Genomic DNA, 23,736 nt, shown 5'->3' with positions numbered 1-23,736 from the left:
TTTCTATTTCATTTTAAAAAAATTAAGTCATTTGCAAATTGATGGCAGCAACACATCTCCAAAAAGTAGGGACAGGCCATATCTACCATTGTGTAGTGTCATCCTCTCTTTTTACAACAGTCTGTAAATATCTGGGAAGTGAGGAGACAATTGCTAGAGTTTTGGGAATGTTGTCCCATTCTTGTCTGTAGGATACTAGTTGCTCAATAGTTTTGGGTCAACTTTGTAGGATATTTAGTTTCATAATGCACCAAATGTTTTCTATTGGTGGAAAAGCTGGACTACAGGTGGACAGTTCATCACCTGAAGTCTTATATGAAGCCATGCTGTAGTGATGGATGCAATATGTGGCTTAGCATTGTCTTGCTGAAATATGTAAGTTCTTCCCTGAAGTTGAAATTGTCCATATGAGAGCACATGTCGTTCTAAAATCTCTCAGCATTGATAGTGATTTCTAGACACACAAAGACAGCAGCTTTTTTGGATTGTCTTGATATGTGACTTTTCTGTGCGTAATAGAGCTTTAACTTGCATTTGTGGATTTCATGCCGAACTGTGCTCACAGACAATGATTTCCGGAAATATTGCCTAGTCCAGGCATTGATTTGAATGACCGAATCATGCCTGTTTTAAAGCAGTGCCCCCTGATGGCCCGTAGATCACGAGCTTCCAATATTGATCGTCATCTTTGTCCCTTGTGCACATTAGTGTCTACTGAATCTTTTGATGACATCACTGTAGATGGTGGTTATTCAGATACTTTGCAATTTTACAAAGGAGAACATTTTTCTGGAAATGTTCCACAATTTGTTCACAGATTTATGAACCTCTGACCATCTTTACTTCTGAGAGACTCTGCCTATCTAACATGTTACTTTTCTACACAATCATGTGGCTTATTTAAAAACTGACCAGCCAGCTGTTTTCCATTGGTAGCATTTACTTTTCAAGCCTTTTGTTAATGTGTCACGAATCACAGGGAGGATAACTTTATCATCCCCACCGCTCACACCAATATGTAATGAACCGGGGTTGTTTGGTTGCCCAGTTCTTTCTGAAGGGGACTTATCTATATCCCACTTCCCTGTTCCGGTTTGGAACTTGCAGCTCTCTGGCGCCCCCTTTACCCTCAGGTCAGACAGGGTACTGCACCTAGGATAATTAGTCGCCAGAAAGGCTGCCTTACTTTGTACTGGCTAATGGGCATGCTGCAGCGAGGGTGATATAACTACTCGGGCGGGAACAATAATTATCAACACCATCCGTCGCTACCAGGTCTCCCAAATGCACAGGACAAATCCGTTGCCACCAGCTCCGATTTATTAATTAATCATGGGTCCGGAGCCAACCCAAATTAATAGCGTAATTGACTTCAGAGGATGTGACAGTATGTTATAGAGCAAGGAGAAACGAAGCTAGTAATTTTATATATTTTACTCCAAAAAAGTAGGCAGTGTTTACAAAAGGGTTAAGGGATATTATAAAAGAAGACAAGTATCGTCTTACAAATAAAAAGGCATTAACAGAAGAAAATCGACTTACGGTTCTTTCATATCATGGCTGACCATGTGCTGCGGGGGAAGGGTATATATCCCAGTTCATGACAGATCAGACTCTCGGCTCGTTCCTTGGACAAAAGACTGGGGAAGACTGATGTCTCACTCGCTTATTTCCGTGCCCAAAACCAAGGCACCTCCCATGTAGTGACCTCACTCAGAGGCTGAATACTCCCCTTTCTTAACATTATGAAAAGCCATTTTTACATATTTTGGCGTATGAACCTCGTAACAGAAAGACAAAGTTATCACTATGCTCAGCACATCCTGAAGGTTAAATTAAGTGGAAACACGTTTTGGCTAGGAGCCTCAGTTAAGCAGTAATGCGTTTCTCACTTTTGGCTAAGGCTTCTTTCACATTTCCGTTGGTACTCGGCCGTCGCCAAGCGTCGGCGCGATGTACCGACTGAAGTATGTGAATTTGTGAGTGACGTGAGCAGCGGACGCAGTGTTTCAACGTGTCCGCTGCCCATTGTAAAGTCCCATGGAGGAGAGGGTGGAGTTCCGGCCGGGCATGCGCAGTAAAAAATGCAGGACACAAGGTACGAAAAAACGTTCCTTTGAACGTTTTTTTCAATACGACGGCCTGCCAAATACTGACGCATCCAGTGCACGTGTGTCCATACGTCGCGATGCGTCGGTAATACAAGTGTATGTGAAATCCTGTGGGCAACTTTGCAGGATGTGTTTTTTTCACAAAACAACGCATTGTGACGGATTGCAATAAACGGAAATGTGAAAGTAGCCTAAGCACTGGGCTCCCCAACCTTACCAGTTATGAGCCCTGTCCCTGCGGTTTCCGGAATTATGAACAGCCTATTTCTGTGACTATTCTGTTTGGATAGATTTGGTCTTAAAGGACCACTGAAGCTACACAAAGGAATTGCCATGCTTTGCTACTCTTTACTTTTGGCTTCACAGTTGCAAACAAAGACATTCCTGAGGGAGGGGGGAAAAAGATTGGCTTAGAATTTCAGCGTGCTGGCAGGCAGAGAAAAGGGGGGTCGAATCTGCAGCGTGTGTCTGTCTTCAGCTCTTGGATGTAGCAGAGCTCAGTGTGCGTGATAATAGACAATACCTCATGTTCCTGACACCTCCCCCTTTGGACTGCGCTATGGAGGCAGGACTTCTCGGTACTCCTCCATGCGCATCTCGGCAGGTTCGCCCCGGCGGGACAAGCAATCTGCATTGCCTTGCTCTGGCCTCATGGAGCCCCTGCCTACCCGGTGTCCCAGGTAGTGGACCTCTCTCATGCCCATCTGGCACTTTCCCAGCTTGATGGTCAGACCTGCTTGGTGAATTCGCCTGAGCACCTCCTGAAGATGCTGTAGGTGTTCATCCCAGGAGGAACTGAAGATGGCAATGTCATCCAAGTATGCCACCGCGTACTTCTCCAGTCCCTGAAGCAGGTGGTTGACCATCCGCTGGAAAGTGGCAGGGCATGACCGTGGACTCGTACAGTCCGAAGGGTGTGATAAAGGCGGATTTCTGCTGCACCTCGGGGCTCAGGGGAATCTGCCAGTATCCCCGACTCGGATCCATTATGGACAGATATTTGGCGCCAGCTAACCGCTCAAGCAGCTCCTCGATGTGCGGTATTGAGTACGCGTCAGAGGCTGTGATGGCGTTAAGCCCCCTGTAGTCCACGCAGAACCGGGTGGTCCGATCCTTCTTTTGCATGAGAACTACAGGTGAGGCCCATGCTCTTTTGGATCATTGAATCACCCCCAGCTGTAACATCTCATCGATCTCCTGGTGCATCACCTGCTGCACCTCGTCAGAGATCGGATAGGGTGTTCGCCATAGTGGGGCATGATTTCCAGTGTCCACCTCGTGGACCGCTAACTCAGTCCTTCCAAGTCGGTTCGGTTAACAGGGCGCTTACCTCCACGTCCTCGATGGACCCACCGGCCATGGTTTGGCCCGGCATGTCCAGGAGGGGGTTTTCCTCCCCGTCTTCAGGCAGGCTGCTGACCGGTAGGACATAGGCTTCACGTTCGTGATGAGCCTTCATCATATTGATGTGAAAGGCCTTTCACCTACCCCGAGCGTTGTCAAGCGTGACCACATAGGTGACTGGGTTCAGCTGTTGGGGGACATGGTACAGGCCTTCCCAGGCTGCCTGAAGCTTATCCTATGGTACGGGGACCAGCACCCACACCTTTTGACCCACCCTGCAGGTCCGCTCCCGGGCGTTCTGGTCGTACCAGTGTTTCTGATCAGCTTGAGCCTGCGTCATGTTGTCATGCACCAACTGCATCAAGGTTTGCATTTTGTCACAGAAGTGCATGACCTTCTCCATTATGGACACTTCAGAAGGGTTCGGCTCCTCTTCCCAGGATTCCGTTACCAACCCAAGGGGTCCCCGGACTCGCCTGCTGTACAGGAGCTCGAATGGGGACAACCCCGTCGAGGCCTGCGGAACCACTCAGTAAGCGAATAGTAGGTGTGGGAGGTACCGCTCCCAGACACGTCCTTGGGTCTCAACCAGCATGCGTAGCATCTGTTTGAGGGTACCGTTGAACCACTCACACAAACCATTGGTGTGTGGGTGATACGCACTCGATACCAGACACTTCATCTGCATTCTGTTACAGAGAGACTTCATTAGGTGAGACATGAATTGGGTCCCTTGATCTGCAAGCATCTCCCTGGGAAATCCTACCCATGAAAAGATGGCCAACAGTGCATCCGCCACCTTATTCGCCCTAGTTGAGGACAAAGCCACTGCCTCTGGGTACCGGGTAGCGTAATCTACTACAGTGAGGACGTTTTGCTTTCCAGAGCTGCTGGGGAAGGCCAGCGGGCCCACAATGTCCACCGCAATCCTCTGAAAATGCTCCTCTATCACTGGCAAAGGGATCAGGGGAGCCTTAAGAGCAGGCCCCGTTCCCCACTCTTTGGCAGGTGATACAGGAGCGGCAGTGGTTTGTCACATCTGTACCCATCTTGGGCCAATAGAAGTGTTGAGACAGCCAGGCCTTAGTTTTGCTAATCGCCCAGTGTCCAGTGAGTGGGATCTCATGGGCAATCCGCAACAAATCACCGCTGAATTGATACAGGACAACCAGCTGTCTTTCCCTCAACCACTCCTTTTGGGATTTTCCGGGTACTGTCTCCCGGTACAACCTCCCTCATTCCCAGAACACCCTCAGTCACGGAGATGGGTGTCTCAGTGAGGTGCATCAAATTCTCTAGTCTTGCATCTGAGTGCAGAGCAGCCTAGAACTTCTAGCTTGGGGCAGCCAGAAGTGACGGGAACCCTCAGGGACCTGCTCTGGGTCCATCTCTGGTTCAGTCACCCCTGTGACTGAGGAGGGTCCAGGAGGCTGAACGTTATCCGCGTTCCGGGCACTCTGACTGCGGGTGACAGCAGCTACGTAAGCTCTCTCCCCGGGGATTTCCACAGACACATCAGCCGGCGCTGCTATGTGTACTACCTCACTATCCACCCCCAACATCTCAGGAGCAGTGCTACTTATTGGGCAGTTACCTTCCTCTGTGGCACTGGTCAGTTGCATGGCATCACCTTCTTCACGGTTCCCATGCATCTCCCCATTCCCTTTAGCACCATCGCTTGCTTCTGTTAGGGGTTCGTCAGCCATCCTACCCCGCAGAGTGACGTGGCTGAGTACTCCTGCACCTGTGAACACATCATCCTTAGGAAATAAATGGTTAGCAGGTAAAACATGCACATTTTCATCATCAGCATCATCAGTATTACCCTCGGCATTTTCAGAAAAATGATTAGCAGGTACATTATTAATCGGTAAAGCATTGTCAGGTAACACATGCAATTTCCCATTGCTATCATCAGCATTCGGTTGGGGAGGGGAGTCAGGGACATAATATGCAACCATCCTCCCCAAATCAGTCCCCAATAAAATATCAGTGGGCAAGTTGTTGGACAGCCCCACTTCCTTCACCCCGCTCCAGGCACCCCAATCTATATACACCTGGGCCATTGGCAGGGAACAACGGATGCCCCCAATCCCGGTGACAGTCTGGGTTTTCCCCAGAATAATCTCTTCAGGGGCCGCCAGTTCAGGTTGGATGAGTGTTCGTTCAACCTTGGTGTCATACATCCTGCCAACCGCCCCACTCACCAAAAGAACTGCTGCCTTAAGGCCCCGTCACACATAGCGATTTACCAACGATCACGACCAGCGATACGACCTGGTGGTGATCGTTGGTAAGTCGTTGTGTGGTCGCTGGGGAGCTGTCACACAGACAGCTCTCTCCAGCGACCAACGATCAGGGGAACGACTTCGGCATCGTTGAAACTGTCTTCAACGATGCCGAAGTCCCCCTGCAGCACCCGGGTAACCAGGGTAAACATCGGGTTACTAAGCGCAGGGCCGCGCTTAGTAACCCAATGTTTACCCTGGTTACCAAAAAAAACAAACAGTACATACTCACCATCTGATGTCCGTCAGGTCCCTTGCCATCTGCTTCCTGCTCTGACTGAGTGCCGCCGTACAGTGAGAGCAGAGCGCAGCGGTGACGTCACTGCTGTGCTGTGCTCTCACTGTACGGCGGCACTCAGTCAGAGCAGGAAGCAGACAGCAAGGGACCTGACGGACATCAGATGGTATGTACTGTTTGTTTTTTTTTACATTTATGCTGGTAACCAGGGTAAACATCGGGTTACTAAGCGCGGCCCTGCGCTTAGTAACCCGATGTTTACCCTGGTTACCAGTGAAGACATCGCTGGATCGGTGTCACACACACCGATTCAGCGATGTCAGCGGGACCTCAACGACCAAAAAAAGGTCCAGGCCATTCCGACACGACCAGCGATTTCGCAGCAGGGGTCGGGTCGCTGGTACGTGTCACACATAGCGAGATCACTACTGAGGTCGCTGTTGCGTCACAAAACTTGTGACTCAGCAGCGATCTCGCTAGCGATCTCGCTATGTGTGACGGGGCCTTTAGGCCCTGTGGCCTTGGCTGGGGAATTCTTCTGCTTCTCTGGACAGTGGATGCTGATATGACCAGTCAGTTTGCAGGAAAAAACACTGGCGAAGGTCGGTGGTAGGTCTCATGCTGCTAGCAACGGGGTCAGAACCTCTGGTGAGTCGGCTGGCAGGGGAACTAGGGTTGGTTGCAGGCTTACCCCCTCTCCAGCTGGCAGTGACTGGCTTCCGCACTTCCGATTTACATTTGGCCTCACAGGCATCGGCAATCTGCACTGCTTTTGTCACGTCTTTGGGCTCTCGGTCCATCACAAACTGTCACACCTCAGCTAGGCAAAGATGTAAGAACTGGTCTTTGATCATCTGGTCCCGCAGCTGTGCAAAGGTGGTCACTGACAGTCCTTGGGTCCACTGGTCAAAGTGGGTCCCGAGTCCGTGCGCCACATCTCTGTAACTGTCTTGTGAGCCACGTTGGAGGTTCTGAAACTTTCTACGGTAAACCTCAGGTGTTAGCTGTTACTTTGTTATCAGGGCCTGCTTATTGGCCTCATAGTCTTCTTCTTGGTCTGGTGGGAGAGAAGCAAATGCCTCCAGAGCTTTGCCTTTTAGCCCTAGGGTCAGGTATCGGGCCCATTGGTTCTCAGGCAGCCGGTACTGTCTGCAGTCCTTCTCAAAGACCCTCAGAAAAGTGTCCCAGTCCCCATCCTTTTCCATCACAGGAAAGTGCTCGGGCCGGGGTTTAGGGATCTGAGCGCTGTTGGGCTCGCCGCTGCACTGGGACGACCTCGGCCCCTGGAGTCGGACTAACTCCAGCTGGTGCTCCCGCTCAGCTTGCCCTGGTTGCAAGTAGGGCTGGCATTCAGTGTTTGGACCTCTGCTGCAGCACTATTTTCCCTTGTGCTGTCTTCTGCGTCCACTGCGCTCGGAGAGCGGTCTTGAGCGGCTTCCCATTGCACCAGATCCGTTATCAGTTGGTCTTTGTTTTTGCCCGCAAAGTCAATCTGCTTCGACATGCACAAGACAGTAAGAGTATCCTTGGTCTGCTTCTTATAAAAGGTTTCTCCCAGCATGACCATGATTGCCAAATAAAAGATAGGACAGAAAAACGAAGAAAAGGGAGGGGGTAATCACTATACACACAGTTGCCTTAGGACTAGTAAACACTGAGTTCGTTCTCCAAAACTTTTTTGCTCAGTCCTTTCAAGAACTGTGCAAGTTTTTAGGAATGATTGCTCAAACCAGATCACTAATGCTCTATGATACCACTGCGCTGCCACCAATATGTCACGAATCACAGGGAGGATAACTTTATCATCCCCACCGCTCACACCATTATGTCATGAACCAGGGTTGTTTGGTTGCCCAGTTCTTTCTGAAGGGGATTAATCTATATTCCACTTCTCAGTTCCGGTTTGGAACTTGCAGCTCTCTGGCGCCCCCTTTACCCTCAGGTCAGACAGGGTACTGCACCTAGGATAATTAGTCGCCAGAAAGGCTACCTTACTTTGTACTGGCTAATGGGCACGCTGCAGCGAGGGCACTATAACTCCTCCCATTCGGGCGGGAACAATAATTATCAACGCCGTCCATCGCTACCAGGTTTCCCGAACTCACAGGACAAATCCGCTGCCATCTGCTCCAATTTCTTAATTAATAACGGTCCAGAGCCAACCCAAATTAATAGCGTAATTCACTTCAGAGGTCGTGACAGTACATTATAGAGCAAGGAGAAATGAAGGTAGTAATTTTATATACAGTTAGGTCCATATATATTTGGACAGAGACAACATTTTTCTAATTTTGGTTATAGACATTACCACAATGAATTTTAAACAAAGCAATTCAGATGCACTTGAAGTTCAGACTTTCAGTTTTCATTTGAGGGTATCCACATTGAAATTGGATTAAGGGTTTAGGAGTTTCAGCTCCTTAACATGTGCCACCCTGTTTTTAAAGGGACCCAAAGTAATTGGACAGATTCAATAATTTAAAAAAAAAATGTTCATTTCTAGTACTTGGTTGAAAACCCTTTGTTGGCAATGACTGCCTGAAGTCTTGAACTCATGGACATCACCAGACGCTGTGTTTCCTCCTTTTTGATGCTCTGCCAGGCCTTCACTGTGGTGGTTTTCAGTTGCTGTTTGTTTGTGGGCCTTTCTGTCTGAAGTTTAGTCTTTAACAAGTGAAATGCATGCTCAATTGGTTGAGATCAGGTGACTGACTTGGCCATGCAAGAATATTCCACTTCTTTGCTTTAATAAACACCTGGGTTGCTTTGGCCTTATGTTTTGGGTCATTGTCCATCTGTAGTATGAACCGACGACCAATCAGTTTGGCTGCATTTGGCTGGATCTGAGCACACAGAATGGCTCTGAATACCTCAGAATTCATTCGGCTGCTTCTGTCCTGTGTCACATCATCAATAAACACTAGTGACCCAGTGCCACTGGCAGCCATGCATGCCTAAGCCATCACACTGCCTCCACCGTGTTTTACAGATGATGTGGTATGCTTTGGATCATGAGCTGTACCACGCCTTCGCCATACTTTTCTCTTTCCATCATTCTGGTAGAGGTTGATCTTGGTTTCATCTGTCCAAAGAATGTTCTTCCAGAACTGTGCTGGCTTTTTTAGATTTTTTTAGCTAAGTCCAGTCTGTCCTTTTTATTCTTGATGCTTATGAGTGGCTTGCACCGTGCAGTGAACCCTCTGTATTTACTTTCATGCAGTCTTCTCTTTATGGTAGATTTGGATATTGATACGCCGACCTCCTGGAGAGTGTTGGTCACTTGGTTGGCTGTTGTGAAGGGGTTTCTCTTCACCATGGAGATTATTCTGCGATCATCCCCCACTGTTGTCTTCCGTGGGCGCCCAGGTCTTTTTGCATTAATGAGTTCACCAGTGCTTTCTTTCTTTCTCAGGATGTACCAAACTGTAGATTTTGCCACTCCTAATATTGTAGCAATTTCTCGGATGGTTTTTTTCTGTTTTTGCAGCTTAAGGATGGCTTGTGTCACCTGCATGGAGAGCTCCTTTGACCACATGTTTACTTCACAGCAAAACTTTCCAAATGCAAGCACCGCACCTCAAATCAACTCCAGGCCTTTTATCTGCTTAATTGAGAATGACATAACGAAGGGATTGATCACACCTGTACATGAAATAGCCTTGGAGTCAATTGTCCAATTACTTTTGGTCCCTTTAAAAACAGGGTGGCACATGTTAAGGAGCTGAAACTCCTAAACCCTTCATCCAATTTTAATGTGGATACCCTCAAATGAAAGCTGTAAGTCTGAACTTCAACTGCATCTGAATTGTTTTGTTTAAAATTCATTGTGGTAATGTCTATAACCAAAATTAGAAAAATGTTGTCTCTGTCCAAATATATATGGACCTAACTGTATTTTACTCCAAAAAGGTAGGCAGTGTTTTCAAAAAGGTAAAAGGATATTATAAAAGAAGACAAGTATCGTATGTGCAGTACAATTACGAATAAAAAGGGATTAACAGAAGAAAATCGACTTATGGTTCTTTCATATCATGGCTGACCATGTGCTGCCGGGGAAGGGCATATATCCCAGTTCATGACAGATCGGGCTCTCAGCTCGTTCCTTGGACAAAAGACTGGGGAAGACTGATGTCTCACTCACTTAACTCCGTGCCCAAAACCAAGGCACTCCCCCTGTGGTGACCTCACTCAGAGGCTGAATACTCCCCTTTCTTAACATTATGAAAAGCCATTTTTACACATATTTTGGAGTATGAACCTCGTAGCAGAAAGACCAAGTTATGACTATGCTCAGCGCGTCCTGAAGGTTAATTTAAGTGGAAACACATTTTGGCTAGGAGCCCCAGTTAAGCAATAATGCGTTTCTCACTTTCGGCTAAGCGCTGGGCTCCCCAACCCCACCAGTTATGAGCCCTGTCCCTGCGGTTTCCGGAAATATGAACAGCCTATTTCTGTGACTAACCTGTTTGGATAGATTTGGTCTTAAAGGACCACTGAAACTACACAAAGGAATTGCCATGCTTTGCTACTCTTTACTTTCGGCTTCACAGTTGCAAACAAAGACATTCCTGAGGGAGGGGGAGGGAGGAAGATTGGCTTAGAATTTCAGCATGCTGGCAGGCAGAGAAAAGAAGGGTGGTCGAATCTGCAGCATGTGTCTGTCCTCAGCTCTTGGATGTAGCAGAGCTCAGTGTGCGTGATAATAGACAATCAAATATCTCATGATCCTGACATAACCCATTCACAACTTTTTTTTAGATGTGTTGCTGTCATCAATATCTATTTCTTTCAAATTAAATGAAAAAATGTCTAACTTTCAACTTCTGACTCATGTTCTATGTTCTGATGCGGTGAATGATTAAAACATGGCTATAAGAGATTTCCAAATCACTGCACTTTTGTTTCTTTGTTTTGTTTACATAGCAGCCAAACTTTTTTTGGAATAGAGGTTGTACTTGTTAGATTATTTTTTATTGTTAGAACAAATTGTGCCATAATGCCTCATGTCTGATAAGTTGGCAAATCATTTTCTGCCTTTTGTGGAATGTTGTCATATACTCACCTCACCTCATTACAGTGCCTACTCAATTCATATCACCAATCAAGTTATACTGATCAGCCTCATTAATGTCCCCTTCTGTCTCTTTCCATTATGGGAAGCCCACAGACTACCCAGCCAATCCCACTTCTTTAAAGGAAACCTGTCACCAGTTTTGTCATATATCACCTAAAACTATCACGTTATTCAGCCTGTGCTGCATTCCATAAATGCTTATATAACCCCCTGACTCCTCCTGTATACTTCCCAAAAACATTTTTGTTTGGTAGTCCAGACAGTCCGATCTGATGGGAGTGGTTTTGGGCTTATCCATCCTTCCCCCCTTGACTGCTGCTCGCTGTCCCCCTTCCCTAATTGACATGGATGATGCTGGCATCATCCATATTGCTGGGCAAAATCTCGTGCCTGCGCACAGAAATTGTGGTTTATGCCTGCACACTACACTTTACCCTACTGTGTGCAGAGCCGAAAACATACAGTGGGGCAAAAAAGTATTTAGTCAGTCAGCAATAGTGCAAGTTCCACCACTTAAAAAGATGAGAGGCGTCTGTAATTTACATCATAGGTAGACCTCAACTATGGGAGACAAACTGAGAAAAAAAAATCCAGAAAATCACATTGTCTGTTTTTTTATCATTTTATTTGCATATTATGGTGGAAAATAAGTATTTGGTCAGAAACAAAATTTCATCTCAATACTTTGTAATATATCCTTTGTTGGCAATGACAGAGGTCAAACGTTTTCTGTAAGTCTTCACAAGGTTGCCACACACTGTTGTTGGTATGTTGGCCCATTCCTCCATGCAGATCTCCTCTAGAGCAGTGATGTTTTTGGCTTTTCGCTTGGCAACACGGACTTTCAACTCCCTCCAAAGGTTTTCTATAGGGTTGAGATCTGGAGACTGGCTAGGCCACTTCAGGACCTTGAAATGCTTCTTACGAAGCCACTCCTTCGTTGCCCTGGCGGTGTGCTTTGGATCATTGTCATGTTGAAAGACCCAGCCACGTTTCATCTTCAATGCCCTTGCTGATGGAAGGAGGTTTGCACTCAAAATCTCATGATACATGGCCCCATTCATTCTTTCATATACCCGGATCAGTCGTCCTGGCCCCTTTGCAGAGAAACAGCCCCAAAGCATGATGTTTCCACCACCATGCTTTACAGCAGGTATGGTGTTTGATGGATGCAACTCAGTATTCTTTTTCCTCCAAACACGACAAGTTGTGTTTCTACCAAACAGTTCCAGTTTGGTTTCATCAGACCATAGGACATTCTCCCAAAACTCCTCTGGATCATCCAAAGCTCTCTAGCAAACTTCAGACGGGCCCGGACATGTACTGGCTTAAGCAGTGGGACACGTCTGGCACTGCAGGATCTGAGTCCATGGTGGCGTAGTGTGTTACTTATGGTAGGCCTTGTTACATTGGTCCCAGCTCTCTGCAGTTCATTCACTAGGTCCCCCCGCGTGGTTCTGGGATTTTTGCTCACCGTTCTTGTGATCATTCTGACCCCACGGGGTGGGATTTTGCGTGGAGCCCCAGATCGAGGGAGATTATCAGTGGTCTTGAATGTCTTCCATTTTCTAATTATTGCTCCCACTGTTGATTTCTTCACTCCAAGCTGGTTGGCTATTGCAGATTCAGTCTTCCCAGCCTGGTGCAGGGCTACAATTTTGTTTCTGGTGTCCTTTGACAGCTCTTTGGTCTTCACCATAGTGGAGTTTGGAGTCAGACTGTTTGAGGGTGTGCACAGGTGTCTTTTTATACTGATAACAAGTTTAAACAGGTGCCATTACTACAGGTAATGAGTGGAGGAAAGAGGAGACTCTTAAAGAAGAAGTTACAGGTCTGTGAGAGCCAGAAATCTTGATTGTTTGTTTCTGACCAAATACTTATTTTCCACCATAATATGCAAATAAAATGATAAAAAAACAGACAATGTGATTTTCTGGATTTTTTTTTCTCAGTTTGTCTCCCATAGTTGAGGTCTACCTATGATGTAAATTACAGACACCTCTCATCTTTTTAAGTGGTGGAACTTGCACTATTGCTGACTGACTAAATACTTTTTTCCCCACTGTAAGTGTGCATGCCCCCGCAGTAGGGCAAAGCATAGTGTGCAAGCGCGAGTCACAATTTCTGTGCGCAGGTGTGAGATTTTGCCCAGCAATGTGGATGATGCGAGGCATCAGCCACTATAATTTAAGAAGGAGGACGGTGAGCAGCAGCCAGGGGAGGGATCGAGAGATCCGAAACCACGCCCATTGGACCTGACCGACTGGGTTACCATACAGCGTGGGAGACCTTAAAAAGGTTTTTTGTGTTCAGGGGATTGCATAAGCATTTATGCATGGCAGTACAGGCGCTGAGTAAGGTCATAGCTTTCGTTGATATATGACAAAGCTGGTGACAAGTTCCCTTTAACATCAGCCACTTAGATGTATCACTATGTATTCTATTTAGGTCTTGCTGACTAGCCTATGGCAGGGCAGGTCAGCAGAATCAATAACCATAACCAGTAGCATGATAGATTTCTGGGTCAGTGGGCCAGTGTTATCATAATGTCAGTAATTGCTTTGTATTACAGCTCCTTGTATGATTATTCCTCTTTCATAGTCTGATTCCTGACCAAACTTGTGTCACCACTACTTTACTATTTCATTCCTTGGATGCTTATTTGAACTAGGCCATAGAATGAATGATCTCTCTCTTGCCTACCACTTTTGCCACATTAATTGGACTTGACCTTGTCTATTCTTCCGGCCACAATCCTAGCTGGTGATTCTGTCATTGAACCAGTCCCTCTAATATTGACCTAGTTTGTTGACCATCCTGCTGCCAACTTGCTTTTCCAGCTAGCAGCCCGAGGGTCTCTGCAGGTCAGGTCATATTCCTATTTAGGGGTATAAGGATTAACACCAGAACAATCCCTGAAACCTGCAAAGTGGAGTGACTTGTGTGAAACCAGTTCACGGAAGCCCTCTGAAGAGCTGACAGTTTTCACGTTCAGACCATAACAAATATATACCCTTGTGCATCTTATTAGCTGATAATACCCTAATGATAAGTGAACCGAGATTCCTCTTTATGGTCAGCTTGAAAAGGGCAATCAAATATTGCTTATCAATTGTGCAGTGTTTGTCTACCTTTTGTTGCTTTTACTAATAAATATCACACATCTTGCCACGGTAAATTTTATACAACTTTGAATTTTATAGTGTTATTCTGCTTTTTAGGTTCAACTACTTATCTCTGCCCAGGATGTAGATAACTACAAGGTTATAAAATCTGAGCTGGACAGGCTGAGAACAATGGTAGAAAAGTCTGAACTCTGGGTGGACAAAAAAGAAAAATCAGGAAGTGGGAGCTCCTCAGAAGGGAGCAAAAAGGAGAAAAAAGAGGTATTTCAATATTATTAAAACAATACTGGAAACTTTCCCTTAAAAAATGCTTTCATGGCTTGGTCTGTAAGTTTGAAAATGAATGAAGGCTGTCTAGAGAAATCTGAAAATAAACTGCAAGTGTGAACGGGCAGGAAAGAACTGACCAAGCAAAATTACATCATTTCAATTGCAATGCTAATAAGCCAAAGAATTGGAAAAAATGTATCAATAATGATGCAGACACTGTGTAAACCTTTCGTTAAGCTGAGCAATGTCTGTGACACATTCTTTATAATGTTCCATGTCAAATGATAGATGTGTATTGATACAGGCTCTTATAAGGCAACGGAACGCGTCTTGGAAATAGTCTAATCTGCATGACATAGAGCAGGAGGAGATGAACAAATTGATAGTTTTGTGAGATAAGATTGACTTGAACTTCAGAGTCCAGTAGGCGGTCCTACCGGATTATTCTCAGCTATCTCTGTGTGTATACCTATTGGACGAGTCATCATGGTGTAAATGACTAGGTCTACTGCTCAATCCCACAAAACTAATTAGTCATCTCTGCAGCTGCTCCTGCATGCTTTCTGTAGGGTAATGCAGCCGAGCTTTGTGGCAGGTTCCCTTTAAGAACCAATTGAAACAGAATACAACAGGTTTTGTTTGTAAAAGTCACATGTGACAGGTTTCCCTTTCACTCCATGATGAATCTCAGTTGATTATAAAAGCCATAGTGACTTTTTAAATCATGTTGAATTATTTACACCGCAATGTCTTCACAACAAGAAACTGGTTTAATTATATGACGTCATATTATATGAACTAGCAAGAAAAAACTCCCTAAATGTAAGTATTTCTACACGAAAGACAATATGCCTTGCCTGTAAATATACACGACAGAAAAGTAGCATTATCTGTTGTCTGATAGCTAAAATTACACATGAAAATCATCATATTTTTCTTCCCTTAACAGCATACAGAGAATCAGGAGGGATCTGGAAAACCAGCTGTGGAGAAGAGTAGTGAAAACTATCAACTTGTGAAAGGGGTAAAGGGATCATTTAACTTCCTAAGGGCAGTCCCACACGTCCAGATAATTCCGGTACCAGAAAAAATCGGTACCGGAATTTTCCGTGTCCGTGTGCCCGTGCGTTTCTGTGGCACATCAGTGTGGCACACGTGCGGCAGAGATAAGCGCTGTCCCCCCCACGTGGTGCTGAAGCCGCCATTCATATCTTCTCTGCAGCAGCGTTTGCTGTAGAGAAGATACGAATAATCCTTTTTTTTGTTGTTTCTCGTGTTTAACATAAAGATCCCTGTCCCCACCCCCCTCCCACCCCCTGTGCGCCCGCCCGCTGTTATTAAAATACTCACCCGCTTTCCTCACAGTGTCCTGTCCTGGCCGCTCCTTCTACTGTATGAGCGGTCGCGTGGGGCCGCCGATTACAGTCATGAGTATGCGGCTCCACCTCCCATAGGGGTGGAGCCGCATATTCATTTCTTTAATGGGCGGCCCCACGTGACCGCATACAGGAGAAGCTGCGGCCAGGACAGGACACTGCGAGGGAGCCGGGTGAGTATTTTAATAACAGCGGGCGGGCGCACAGGGGGTGGGAGGGGGGTGGGGACAGGGATCTTTATGTTAAACACGAGAAACAACAAAAAAGGATTATTCATATCTTCTCTACAGCAAACGCTGCTGCAGAGAAGATATGAATGGCGGCTTCAGCACCACGTGGGGGGGACAGCGCTTACTGTAGCGCTGTCTCCTGCACGGCACACGGACTGCACACGGACAACGTCCGTGTGCGGTACGTGTTTTACACGGACCCATTGACTTTAATGGGTCCGTGTAATACGTGCGCTCCCACGAACACTGACATGTCTTCGTGTTTGGCACACGGAGACACGGTCCGCAAAAAATCAATGACATCTGCAGAGATGCATTGATTTCAATGTGTCTACGTGTGTCAGTGGCTCCGGTACGTGAGGAAACTGTCACCTCACGTACCGGAGCCACTGACGTGTGAAACCGGCCTAAGACAGAAAACAGCAATGCCATGTAGTTTTATCTTGATTATATCAGTTAGTCATAGAGGTGAATTTCATGGAAACGTTTTCATGTGCGATTACCCTGATTATTATGATGTAAAATATATCTTTCCCTTCATTTAGATTTTAGAAAGGCTGAATAAAATGTGCGGTGTTGGTGAACAAGTTCGCAAAAAGCAACAGAGACTACTCAAAAATATGGATGCCCATAAGGTTATGCTTGATCTTCTTCAAATCCCATATGAAAAGGTATACTGATATATTTCACTGTGTGAAATACAAATAACTAGTATGTTGTTTATAAATAGCTGCATAAGTAGATCTCTTTAGAAGAGGTTACTGGCACCACCACCGATCACAAGAATCGTGTCTCAGTCTCAGATTTCAATAGAACGACTGCTGAATATATCGGAGCTCGATACAAATGCTCTCCCTTGCTCTATTTAACTGTGGTGGGGATTAGGGATTTCTGATACCCACTTTGTTGCTGCCCATATAATTTACTTGAAATAGAAACTCATTCAGTATTTGATATGGGGCTTATGCACATTAGTTTTTTTGTTATACGATACCTAGCCTTTGCTTCCTTTTACATGCGCAGAAATTAAGACACAGAAGTTAACTAAGCCTTACATTCAGATTGATGCCTTTTTACCTAAATTACACTTTTCCTATTTTGCTGCAATGATGCCCAGGAGAACGTAGCGGCTGTGTTCAGTTCACTTGCTATGCTACCACAGGGGTAAATGAAGCATTACACTGTGCTTGTTGGAATAAATGGCTTGTCAGTGATATCAGTGCCGCTGCTCTCAATGCTAACATATTGGTACTTAAACTAGATGTATATGACCTGATGTTCTTCACTGAAATGATGATCAGGCTACGGAATGGTAATCAAGTAGCTTCTCTAATTCAAAGCAATCAATATTACATGAGGCCATTTTTGCAGATTGAAAGTTGTTTGCTCCTCTGGGGTCTCAGCTTGTCCTTTCTTCTTCTCTGTGGTACTGATGCTTTTTACATTCTGTCCAGTATGAAGTTATGCAATATGATGCACATTTCTGGCCGGTCAGCATTGCACAGAACAACCTTTTCCCTTCTACCAGGAGGACATGCTAACATTCTCTGCTTCTTAAGGATGCAGTCTATTTTGGCCTTTAGAATTTGGCTATTCTTTGTTTGTGTCCTAAAAGCCATATTTTTTTTTCCTTCCACATTAAAATACGAAGGTTGTTTTTTTTTTTGCAGAAGACCTTTTTTAATAACACCATTTGGAGTAAATATAAGGCAATGTGTTAAATATGTTAATATTTTTGAGATTGTATAAAACGAAGGTGTTGTCTATTACTGGACGACTCCTTCTTACCATACTAATCCCCCAGATGAAATTTAGAAACCATATAGTCACCTCCCAGACCAGCGCCGTTCCTGTGATGTTGGCACTATGTCTCCTAGTAGTCACATGCTGCCACCTTTCAGTATTCCATCACATCGGTCCATCACTCTGACGGAGTAGTGTTGGCTTTGTCTGTGCAAGGGATCTGAAACTCTGTATTGGAGAAACAAAGCTGATGAAATCACGATAGAGTGGAGGAATAGTTCTATTTGCCTTTTAGCTGTACTAGTAAGCCTCCTAGTATACCCGTTCAGTAACCGTAACCTCATAGTCTAATGACATGCCCATTTGTCACATACATAGCAAAGGGGAAAAGGGAAAAGAAAACTTTGCTCACCAAAATATACATGAGACAGTCCGTGCCTGGAGATCAGTGGCTGACTACCACATGTGCAAATAGAAATAGAAGACTTCTGGCACAGGAATCCTTTTTCAGTAAAAAATCTTTACTTAAACATCTTCAGCAATAAAAAACAACATCATGGGGTCCCCCCCATAGTCCTGACGCGTTTCGGACCCAGTAAAAACAATCCTTCCTCAAAGGCATACAAACAGAGTGAACAGTTCCTTATATCTGTCACAACAACACATGTAATTGATTAGAAAGGACTACCTCCCCAATTAACCCCATATTAACCAGAGTGAAATTAGTCCTTCATATACATAAGACAACAATAACTGTTGTGAATTCTGCTTTTGGGCTCCCTCCGGTGGTTGTAGGTGATAATGCAGTTGTCCCTGAGTTGCAGTCCTGGTCAGGTGTATCTGCTGATTGCAGTTCTGACTGGGGTATTTAGGCTTGCAGGATTCATTAGTCCTTGCCAGTTGTCCATGGTTTTGGAGGTGTTGGTCCTTGTTTGGTTCCTTCTGCCTTGCTGCCAAATCAGCAAAGATAAGTGTCTGGTTCTGTTTTTGTGGCACACATGCTGTGTGCTTAATAGTTCCATGCTATTCATTGTTTTTTTGTCCAGCTTGATTGTTTCAGTATTTTCTCAGTCTTGTTGGATTCTCAGGAGTTGCAGATATACATTCCATGTCTTTAGTTAGATTGTGGAACTTTTTTATTATCTGCTGTGGATATTTTTGAAGGGTTTTAATACTGACCGCTTAGTATTCTGTCCTATCTTTCCCTATTTAGCTAGTGGCCTCTTTTGCTGAATTCTGTTTTCTGCCTGTGTGTGTCTTTCTTCTCCTACTCACAGTCTTTATTCGTGGGGGGCTGCCTATCCTTTGGGGTTCTGCTCTGAGGCAAGGTAGTATTCCTATTTCCATCTATAGGGGTATTTAGTCCTCCGGCTGTGTCGAGGTGTCTAGGGTTTGTTAGGCACACCCCACGGCTACTTCTAGTTGCGGTGTTAGTTCAGGTTTTGCGGTCAGTACAGTTTCCACCTACTCCAGAGAAAGTTTCATGCGGCTCCAAAGTCACCGGATCATAACAGTACAACTGGCCACTAATGAGTTAAATGCATCTCAGAAGAAGGGAAGAAAGGTGTCGAGTCATTTTTTTTTTTTTTTCTCTCTGTAGGTTGCTTTGTCTTTTCTTCCCTCTTTTTCTCTGGGTGGCTGAGGAGTCTTGTGTTAGCATGGATGTTCAGGAATTAGCTTCTCGTGTAGACCAGCTTGCTGCTAGGGTACAGGGAATTTCTGATTATATTGTTCAGACTCCTGTTTTACAGCCGAAGACTCCTACTCCTGATTTGTTTTTTGGTGACAGGTCCAAATTTTTGAGTTTTAAAAACAACTGTAAACTGTTTTTTGCTTTGAGACCTCGATCCTCTGGTGATTCCATTCAGCAGGTTAAAATCGTTATTTCCCTGCTGCGTGGCGATCCACAGGATTGGGCATTTTCCCTGGAATCTGGGAATCCGGCTTTGCTTAATGTAGATTCCTTTTTTCAGGCTTTAGGACTATTATATGATGAACCTAATTCTGTGGATCAAGCGGAGAAGACCTTGTTGGCCCTGTCTCAGAGTCAAGAGGCGGCAGAATTATATTGTCAGAAATTTAGAAAATGGTCTGTGTTGACTAAATGGAATGATGATGCTTTGACAGCAATTTTCAGAAAGGGTCTTTCTGAATCCGTTAAAGATGTTATGGTGGGGTTTCCCACGCCTGTCGGTCTGAGTGATTCTATGTCTCTGGCCATTCAGATTGATCGGCGCTTGCGGGAGCGCAGAACTGTGCGCGCTGTGGAGTTGTCCTCAGAACAGAGTCCTGAGCCAATGCAGTGTGATAGGATTCTGTCTAGAACAGAACGACAAGGATTCAGACGTCAGAATTGGTTGTGTTATTATTGTGGCGATGCTTCTCATGTCATTTCAGCCTGCCGTAAGCGGACAAAGAGGATCGCTAGTTCATTTACCGTCAGTACTGTGCAACCTACATTTCTGTTATCTGTGTCCTTGATCTGTTCATTGTCATCATTTTCTGTTATGGCGTTTGTGGATTCAGGCGCCGCTTTGAACTTAATGGACTTTGAGTTTGCCAGGCATTGTGGTTTTCCCTTGCAGCCTTTGCAGAACCTTATTCCTCTAAGGGGCATTGATGCTACATTTTTGGCTAAAAATAAACCCCAGTTTTGGACACAGGTGACCATGCGTATGGCGCCGGCCCATCAGGAAGATTGTCGATTTCTGGTGTTGCATAATTTACATGATGCTATCGTGCTGGGTTTTCCGTGGTTGCAGGTACATAATCCTGTGTTGGATTGGAAGTCTATGTCTGTGACTAGTTGGGGTTGTCAGGGGGTTCATAATGATGTTCCTTTAATGTCCATCTCCTCTTCTTCCTTTTCCGAAATTTCAGAGTTTTTGTCTGATTTTCAGGATGTATTCGATGAGCCCAAGTCCAGTTCTCTTCCACCGCACAGGGACTGTGATTGTGCGATTGATTTGATTCCAGGCTGTAAGTTTCCTAAGGGCCGACTCTTCAACCTGTCTGTGCCTAAACATACCGCTATGCGGAGTTATGTTAAGAAGTCTTTGGAGAAAGGACATAGTCGGCCATCTTCTCCGATGGGAGCGGGATTTTTTTTTGTTGCTAAGAAGGATGGCTCCTTGAGACCCTGTATTGATTATCGCTTCTTGAATAAGATCACGGTCAAGTTTCAATACCCTTTACCTTTGCTTTCCGATTTGTTTGCCAGGATTAAGGGGGCTAGTTGGTTTTTATGAAGATTGACCTTCGGGGGGCGTATAATCTTGTTCGTATTAAGCAGGGTGATGAATGGAAAACTGCGTTCAATATGCCCGAAGGCCATTTTGAATACCTTGTGATGCCGTTCGGCCTCACTAATGCTCCATCTGTTTTTCAATCTTTCATGCATGATATCTTCCGGACTTATATTGATAAATTCTTGATTGTATATCTGGACGATATTTTGATTTTTTCTGATGATTGGGAGTCTCATGTGGAACAGGTCAGGAGGGTATTTCAGATTCTTCGTGACAATGCTTTGTTTGTGAAGGGGTCTAAGTGTCTCTTTGGTGTGCAGAAGGTTTCTTTTTTGGGTTTTATTTTTTCTCCTTCATCTATTGAGATGGATCCGGTTAAGGTTCAGGCCATTCATGATTGGATTCAACCCACGTCCGTAAAGGGCCTTCAGAAATTTTTGGGTTTTGCAAATTTTTATCGCCGTTTCATTGCTAACTTTTCCAGCGTGGTTAAACCCTTGACCGATTTGACAAAGAAAGGCGCTGATGTGGCGAATTGGTCCTCTGCGGCTGTTTCTGCTTTTCAGGAGCTTAAACGTCGATTTACTTCTGCTCCGGTGTTGCGCCAACCGGATGTTTCTCTTCCATTTCAGGTTGAGATTGACGCTTCTGAGATTGGGGCAGGGGCTGTTTTGTCTCAGAGGGATCCTGTTGGTTCCTTGATGAAACCGTGTGCCTTCTTTTCCCATAAATTTTCGCCTGCGGAACGCAATTATGATGTCGGCAATCGGGAGTTGTTGGCTATGAAGTGGGCGTTTGAGGAGTGGCGACATTGGCTTGAGGGAGCTAAGCACCGTATTGTGGTCTTGACCGATCATAAGAATCTGATTTACCTCGAGTCTGCCAAACGGTTGAGTCCTAGACAGGCTCGATGGTCCTTGTTTTTTTCCCGTTTTGATTTTGTGGTCTCGTATCTTCCGGGTTCTAAGAATATTAAGGCTGATGACCTTTCTAGGAGTTTTTCGCCTGATTCTCCTGAGGTTCTTGAACCGGTCGGCATTCTGAAAGAAGGGGTGGTCCTTTCCGCCATTTCCCCTGATTTACGACGAGTTCTTCAGGAATTTCAGGCTGACAGACCTGGCCGTTTTCCAGTGGGGAAATTGTTTGTTCCTGACAGATGGACTAGTAGAGTGATTTCCGAGGTTCACTGTTCTGTGCTGTCTGGTCATCCTGGTATTTTTGGTACCAGAGACTTGGTTGGTAGGTCCTTTTGGTGGCCTTCTTTATCACGTGATGTGCGTTCCTTTGTGCAGTCCTGTGGGACTTGTGCGCGGGCCAAGCCTTGTTGTTCCCGTGCTAGTGGGTTGCTTTTGCCATTGCCGGTCCCTGAGAGGCCTTGGACGCATATTTCTATGGATTTTATTTCTGATCTTCCGGTTTCCCAGAGGATGTCGGTTATCTGGGTTGTCTGTGACCGGTTCTCTAAGATGGTTCATTTGGTGCCTTTGCCTAAATTGCCTTCCTCTTCAGATTTGGTTTCGTTGTTTTTTCAGCCTTTGGTTCGTTTGCATGGTATTCCGGAGAATATTGTGTCTGACAGAGGCTCCCAGTTTGTTTCTAGGTTTTGGCGGACCTTTTGTGCTAGGCTGGGCATTGATTTATCTTCTTCCTCTGCATTTCATCCTCAGACAAATGGCCAAACCGAGCGAACTAATCAGACCCTGGAGATTTATTTGAGATGCTTTGTGTCTGCTGATCAGGATGATTGGGTGGCCTTTTTGCCGTTGGCCGAGTTTGCCCTTAACAATCGGGCTAGTTCGGCTACTTTGGTTTCGCCTTTTTTTTGTAATTTTGGTTTTCATCCTCGTTTTTCTTCGGGGCAGGTTGAGTCTTCTGACTGTCCTGGTGTGGATTCTGTGGTTGACAGGTTACAGCAGATTTGGGCTCAGGTGGTGGACAATTTGGTGTTGTCTCAGGAGGAGGCTCAACGTTTTGCTAACCATCATCGGTGTGTTGGTTCCCGGCTTCGGGTTGGAAATCTGGTCTGGTTGTCTTCCCGTCATGTTCCTATGAAGGTTTCTTCTCCTAAGTTTAAGCCTCGGTTTATTGGTCCTTATAGGATTTCTGGAGTTATTAATCCGGTGTCTTTCGATTGGAGCTTCCGGCCTCTTTTGCTATCCATAATGTCTTCCATAGATCTTTATTGCGGAAATATGTGGTACCCGTTGTTCCCTCTGTTGATCCTCCGGCCCCTGTGTTGGTTGATGGGGAGTTGGAGTATGTGGTTGAGAAGATTTTCTCGTTTTTCGAGGCGGAGGCTTCAGTATCTTGTCAAATGGAAGGGTTATGGCCAGGAGGATAATTCTTGTTTTTTTGCCTCTGATGTTCATGCTGCTGATTTGGTTCATGCTTTTCATCTGGCTCGTCCTGATCGGCCTGGGGGCTCTGGTGAGGGTTCGGTGACCTCCTTAAGGGGGGGGTACTGTTGTGAATTCTGCTTTTGGGCTCCCTCCGGTGGTTGTAGGTGATAATGCAGTTGTCCATGAGTTGCAGTCCTGGTCAGGTGTATCTGCTGATTGCAGTTCTGACTGGGGTATTTAGGCTTGCAGGATTCATTAGTCCTTGCCAGTTGTCCATGGTTTTGGAGGTGTTTTGGTCCTTGTTTGGTTCCTTCTGCCTTGCTGCCAAATCAGCAAAGATAAGTGTCTGG

General features: G+C 45.4%; 1 protein-coding gene across 2 annotated transcripts in view; it reads left to right on the top strand.

The window, feature by feature from the left end:
- Nucleotides 1-23,736, top strand: part of ITPR3 (inositol 1,4,5-trisphosphate receptor type 3) — an 825,364-nt gene that overhangs the window by 388,127 nt on the left and 413,501 nt on the right. For both annotated transcript variants that reach the window (XM_077295501.1, XM_077295502.1), the window contains 3 exons: nucleotides 14,277-14,441; nucleotides 15,400-15,474; nucleotides 16,602-16,727. In XM_077295501.1, coding sequence (XP_077151616.1) covers nucleotides 14,277-14,441; nucleotides 15,400-15,474; nucleotides 16,602-16,727 — 366 coding nt within the window. The remainder of the gene's footprint in view (nucleotides 1-14,276; nucleotides 14,442-15,399; nucleotides 15,475-16,601; nucleotides 16,728-23,736) is intronic.

The sequence above is a fragment of the Ranitomeya variabilis genome, chromosome 3, assembly GCF_051348905.1.
Source record: "Ranitomeya variabilis isolate aRanVar5 chromosome 3, aRanVar5.hap1, whole genome shotgun sequence".
NCBI lineage: Eukaryota > Metazoa > Chordata > Amphibia > Anura > Dendrobatidae > Ranitomeya > Ranitomeya variabilis.
The sequence above is the reverse complement of the archived record's forward strand: the minus strand, read 5'-3'. Positions and strand labels throughout refer to the sequence as shown.